Source organism: Notothenia coriiceps, unplaced genomic scaffold (assembly GCF_000735185.1).
Source record: "Notothenia coriiceps isolate Sejong01 unplaced genomic scaffold, NC01 NC01_scaffold00035443, whole genome shotgun sequence".
In the NCBI taxonomy this organism is placed as follows: Eukaryota; Metazoa; Chordata; class Actinopteri; order Perciformes; family Nototheniidae; genus Notothenia; species Notothenia coriiceps.
The window spans coordinates 2,263-8,312 of NW_011368144.1; the positions used below are offsets into that span (position 1 = coordinate 2,263).

General features: G+C 40.8%; 1 protein-coding gene across 1 annotated transcript in view; it reads right to left on the bottom strand.

Moving 5' to 3' along the window:
• Positions 1-922: 922 nt before the first annotated feature.
• Positions 923-6,050, bottom strand: part of LOC104962881 (activating signal cointegrator 1 complex subunit 3-like) — a gene marked incomplete at its 3' end in the record, with an annotated part of 91,466 nt that continues 86,338 nt past the window's right edge. The window contains exons 12-14 of the mRNA XM_010791384.1: positions 4,701-4,812; positions 4,479-4,613; positions 923-1,147 (exon numbers count right to left, since the gene is read on the bottom strand). Coding sequence (XP_010789686.1) covers positions 923-1,147; positions 4,479-4,613; positions 4,701-4,812 — 472 coding nt within the window. The remainder of the gene's footprint in view (positions 1,148-4,478; positions 4,614-4,700; positions 4,813-6,050) is intronic.

A 6,050-nucleotide genomic window follows, 5' to 3' on the forward strand; every position in this document is an offset into this window, starting at 1 on the left:
AAAAAACAAAAACAATATCATACATATTGTCACTTGCAGTTATGCCTGAATGCCCTAACACAGCAGTTTCTCCAGCCTGTTGAGTCAGTCAGTGTTTTGCAAGGCCACAGCTCAGTTTTCTACATGGTGAACCACCAGATCCTCCTCACCATCCTCCAAGAACAATCGGTTTCTAAATCTGCACTATCCATGTCAACCTCCAATGTCAGGTACTGCACTTATTGGAGGAGATTCTGAGTCTCATCCTCGTAGCCTTACTAATGGAGTCCCTCAGGGATCTGTTCTTGGTCCCCTCTTTTCTCTTTACCGCAAGTCATTTTATTCTATTGTTCACTAAATGTCTGCATGTGCCTTCCAAACTCTAATATTCATTCAGAATAAAGCAGCCCTGCTGCTTGTCAACCTACCCAAGTTCTCACACACCTCCCCTCTGCAACATTCACTGGCTCCCAATGGGTGCTCCAATCCTATTAGAGACACTGGGACTTGCCTACCATACTATTGTTTAGATCTCTACACCCAGGACATGGCCAAACAGTACACTATATCCTGTCCACTACTCTCTGCATCGGCAAGGGGATTACTAATCCTTCAATACGAAGAGAAAAGCTGCCGCTCTATAACGTTTGCTGTAGTTGCTTATTGTAGTCCACAATGGTGGAACACAATCCTAACTCTACACATCTTAAGACTGAAAATAAAATTGCTCTAACTCCCCCTTTGCACATACAAATAAAATATAATTCTCTATTTATTCCCGTTTTTAAATGTTGCACTTAAAATGGTTCAGCATATCTGATGTTTGATATTTGACATGCATTTTTTAGTTTTATCCTCACGGTTTTATTCTACCTTGTTTTGGATAAAACTGTCAGCTAAATGCATGTAACGTTATCAAGTGAGTCATTCGTTGGAGTCCTACCTGACAGACTCGCATGGTATTGTCCAGCACCGTCTTGGTGTCGGTGTTGTAGTCGCTGCATGGCAGCTGGGCGTGGCTGAAGTGGGCTTGCAGCAGCAAGTGGGTCTTGGTGTGGGCGCTGTCGTAGGAATGTGGGTTGACCTTCAGGGGGAGCTGCTGAGCCAGCTGGCTGTTCAGCTGGTCCTCGTTGTGTCTGACGGGCAGCTCCGAAAACTCTTCTGCATCCTGTGAGACAGAGATCAAGAGTGAAACAGGAATTCTAAGGCATGTTGTGTTCAGGTCTTTTTAATCCAAGCATCTACACTTCAACAGCTGCTTTTACCTCCCTGCTCTTCTTGTTTTTTAAACTGACTGTTCCACTACCCCACAAAGACCATTAAAGATTACCAAATTCTATTGTTATACCTTTTAAGATGTAAACAATGTCTCAAACTATGGTTTACTGAATAACTGCAGTGAATATACAAAGAATAGACCCTGAAAATGTCTTCCAAAATGAACATGGTGGTTGATTTGTGGGTGTGTACTATCTCCCTGTACCTTCATCTCTATGGCGGACATTTTTGACTGGGAACACCATAAGTGTTACAAAGTTCACTAAACCACAGATCAGCAGTTTTATATGTTTAATGCCTACTGTGGAGGATATCATAAGGTGTTGAGTCAATCAAATGTAAAACAGAATATCTATGATTGATGAAAGAATAAAATCGGTTAGATTTCACCCGAACCCCACAGGAGGGTTCAACTACCTGATGATGAAACATCCACTTCACTTGTACTGCTTCAAGAGTTGGCACAATATTTTGACTTCTTCAAATTCTTTGATGTAAATGTCTGGAAACGCTGCACATTGATGACAGAGACACAATGAAACCCTGATGGTCACTGCATAAGTCAATTGACGCCAATAGTCCATCAACTTCCTCTTTGTACTAAGAGCGTGTTGCACCCTGTTTTTGCTTCCCATACAGAGAGATGCACAGACACGCGTGGCTCCTCTCTTCTAATTCACTTCAGTTGAACTTCGCCTAATGTAGTCCCATCAACTGGCTCTGCTGGAGGCGTTTGTCATAGCGTCTCCCAGCAGGGACTGCCAGGACTCCATCCATCACTGACTCAAACCAGTGTTTCAAAAGCTAGGACAAGAAAAAAGACCTGCGCAGTGTGGGGGCTGGGACGAGGAATTGGAATAGGAATAATGTTCGAATAATTGATCTCTCAGTGTTGTTTTGCCTGGTATGGATGTTCTGGAGAGACTATAGATCTTCAAGCGGGCTTCATAAGCAACAAACACCCCACACCCTATGATAGTAGCTTTCACAGAGACAGAGGAGGGAGAGAGTGATGAGGAGGAGGAGCTTTAAAGAACTATTTAGAGAGAAAACAGAGAGGTGGATGCACAAAAGCCTAAATACAAATTCCCCAAAACTTAAATAGACACATATATTACACACTAGCGTTGTTTCCTGTCATTGACTCCTTAGACAGTGTCCCCCCTAATTTCTCAGAAATGCTACAGTTGTAAAACTGTACTGGTTTGCTAATTGCATAAATCAGTATAAAGCAAAATGCCAAAGCAGTTTGAAGACGTCTCTTTGGAAGGATGGACGGACACAGAGATGTATTGATGTATAGTTAGATTGTTGCAGCTATGTTTAAATGACTTGCATTCAAAAGTTAAGGTTTGGAAATGTATTTCAACGTAGAATATTATCTTCATAGTTAAACAAAAAGTGAATAATTGTAACTGAAAAAGCGTTTATCTGGTTGATCCAAACCACTTCATTTGGAGGAAAAGTATTGATAATGTCTGTAATAATACCTCAACGCAAAGTCTTAAACGAAGAATGAGAGGTCAAAGTTAAAGGAGTAAGGGGTCTTCATGGCAGTAGTATGGCTGATAATGGCCTACTCCACCTTTAGTGTGCCTTGTCTTCTTGTAAACAGATGGATTCACTGTGAGACAAGTTTAATTGTATGAATCAGAGGAGCAGGAAAGAAAAGAAAACAATGACTGAGTAGCAGAGGCCTCAGAGAGGGGGGGGAGGTGTGGGTGTTGCTCATTAGTGGCCACACTGCAGCAATTAGAGGGAGCTGGAGGACCATGCTGCTGCTAACACAGGGGGAGTGTGGAGGGAGGGGATGGTGTCTATTCTATTGCAGCTTGTTGGGGTGGGGGGGCAGCCAGGTATGGCATACGTTGGTGTATTTCCAACTACATGTGTGCAGAGGAGAGTGATGTTTCTCAGAGTAGCCTCCCCTCCATATGTTGGCATCAGTATTGAAGTCAGCTTCAGCCCTGAAGACATTCAATGGACCCACAGCTTCATGGTAAACGCACACAACAAGAATACAAGCTTATTTACTTCGAAGACACAAGCAATAAACATATTTTGAAAAAGTCTGCTTTCTGTGGCTTCTGTGGCTTCTGTTTACAGGAAGAAAAGGCACACTAAAGTCTTTATATTTCTACTACAGGAAATATTAATTGCATAACCATTATTATTATTTAAATGTCGTTATGACAATCAGCAATGAATGTATCCTACTAAGAACTATAATGTGAGACTGATATGTCTTGTTCCTCTGTACATACAGTTCACTTATCACAAGCACACCAAAAGCTCAAACCGGATTATGCTAGATTTCTGCTGCATGGTACATTATTTAAATATTTTATTTTAATTTGATTGGATATTATAAAAAATATCTTTTTACAAGACAAAATATTACTGCAGGTTTACCAACAATTATGGTTTGGTTTAACTTGTTGCTATGACATTTTTTAAATACTAGCCTTAAAATAATTGACCAAGTGAAGAAATGCACTATAAGTAATACGGATGTTCAAAGCAATTAGAAGCCATGAAAAAAAAGTAAGTCATCACCCCACTCAGAGAAAGATGTTAGACCACCATGTCTTGTGTTGACCCCCCCAATCCCAAGCAAGAGTGTGGATGACCTCACAGCCGGCTGGCTGAGGTCATTCAGTAAAGGCAGAGGACAAAGTATCACACCCACCCACCAGCAGGAGGAGAGCTAATGAAGCTCAGGCAAAGGTGCTAATTTGATAGGAGGGAGTAAAGTGTGTGTGTGTGTGTGTGTGTGTGTGTGTGTGTGTGTGTGTGTGTGTGTGTGTGTGTGTGTGTGTGTGTGTGTGTGTGTGTGTGTGTGTGTGTGTGTGTGTGTGTTTCCCTAAGGTATCTTGTATTCGCAAATGGCAAAAAAGAAAAATAATATTAGGGGACCGATCAGATATTCTCAGTAGAGTTCTAAGGAGTTACAAATGTATTCCTGTTTCACATGTAACTCCCTCTGGGGGGAACACAGGGATTTGAGCCTTTGCAGACCATTTGACATAAACCTACGTATATGACACGATACAGGAAAGGGAAAACCCTTAAAAGCATAATTGGGCCCCTTTAAACCTAGACTTCAGACCAATACACAAATGTGCTAACATACACAATTTTCTGTTGTAGATCTACATGAATCCCATAGGAGTGTAAGAAGGTGAGTGGTGACAGGAGGAGTGTGAGAGTGAGAGACTCACGGTGAGGACGGAGAGCAGCTCGTGGAGGGGCAGCTCGGCTCTCAGCCGCTCTTTGAAGGTGCGGATGGTCTGGTGCTTCAGGTAGTAGTAGGACGAGATGCGACCATAGGTCAGTGGCTCAATGGTCTGATCATCCTGGAGCATTAATGGGATTAACAATTAGAAAAATCAAAAAGTGAATCTTGTGTATATACAATATACGAACAACAAAATAATACAAACCTCTTTTATCTCTAAGCAGTAAGAGCACTCCAGGTCCCGCAGGCTTTTCTCCACCAGGTTGGACAGAAACTTGTTAATGGACTCGTGGCTGACGTCTTCTAGGTTGTAATAACTAAACAACACAGGAAATAGGGTCTTTGCAAAAACATTAATTGACCTGACAGTATGAGAAATACACAAGAAAGCCTGTTTGCCATTCTGAGTATGGTCTCAGCCAAATTGAGATTGTTTTACATGCTTCTTAGTTGCTTTTATCCCCCAATTTCCTTTAGATAGGGTGGCTTAAGAAGAATGAAATACTGTTTGACATATTCAAGATGTGCAGAGTTCAAGTACAGCTGTAGGTTGAACTCCACTGCTTAAATCATAACTGTGCTGACGGTGTTCACATGCACATCGCACAGTATCCTGGCTAACAGTTTGCATTTAACACCACACAGTGTTTTAGAAACCTGGAGGAGTCACATCACCAATGAACAGCCAAAATGTCGACAATTGCAAAACGTATTGATATAGGGGAGTGGATGATAAAGGGATTTAATGATCAAAAATACTCACAATATGTTGTCGTGAATTTACATTATTGGGATGATGTAAATATCATAGCATAAGCGACTACAAAAAGCTGTCTAACTCACTATCATAGGAGAGAAGTGAAAAAAGAGGACATTCTCAAGTAGGAAGGACAGAAGCCACAAACCCAGGGTTAAGTTATAATTTTACCACTTTGGGTCTCCCTGGTCCTAAAGTCTATCGTTTTCTTTAAGTGTTTTTGGTTAGATTACCAAAATAAGGTCTTAGGTTAACACAAACTGAAGAGATTTACACATTTTGTTCTATTGCAGGTCCACTGCAACTCTTACTACTTTTAAATCCAGGCTGAAGACTTTTCTTTTTGCCGCTGCTTTTAATTGATATATTCATGTCTTAAACTGCACTGTAACTTTTTATTATCTTTGCTTTTAAATGAGTGTTTTTAAATGTCATTTTCAATAATGTTTCTTAATGCTCTTAATGTCTTTCATTTTTGTAAAGCGCTTTGAATTGCCTTGTTTTGAAAGGTGCTATATAAATAAACTTGCCTTGCCTTGCCTATGTTAACAAGTGATTAAACAAGACTGCTAGATGTCAACGAGTCAAACATTAGCCACCTTTAGCTTAGCGGTTGTGACACGCAGCCTTGTGACCGTGCTGTAGTTCCTTTATAGCCTAACGTTAGCTTTTTACTTTAAAAATCATAAAGTGGTGTTAATATGTGGAGATTATCCTGCTGAACAAAACGTGTAGGTATCTAACACACACTGTAAATGTATCTGACACACACTGTAAATGTATCTAACACACACTGTA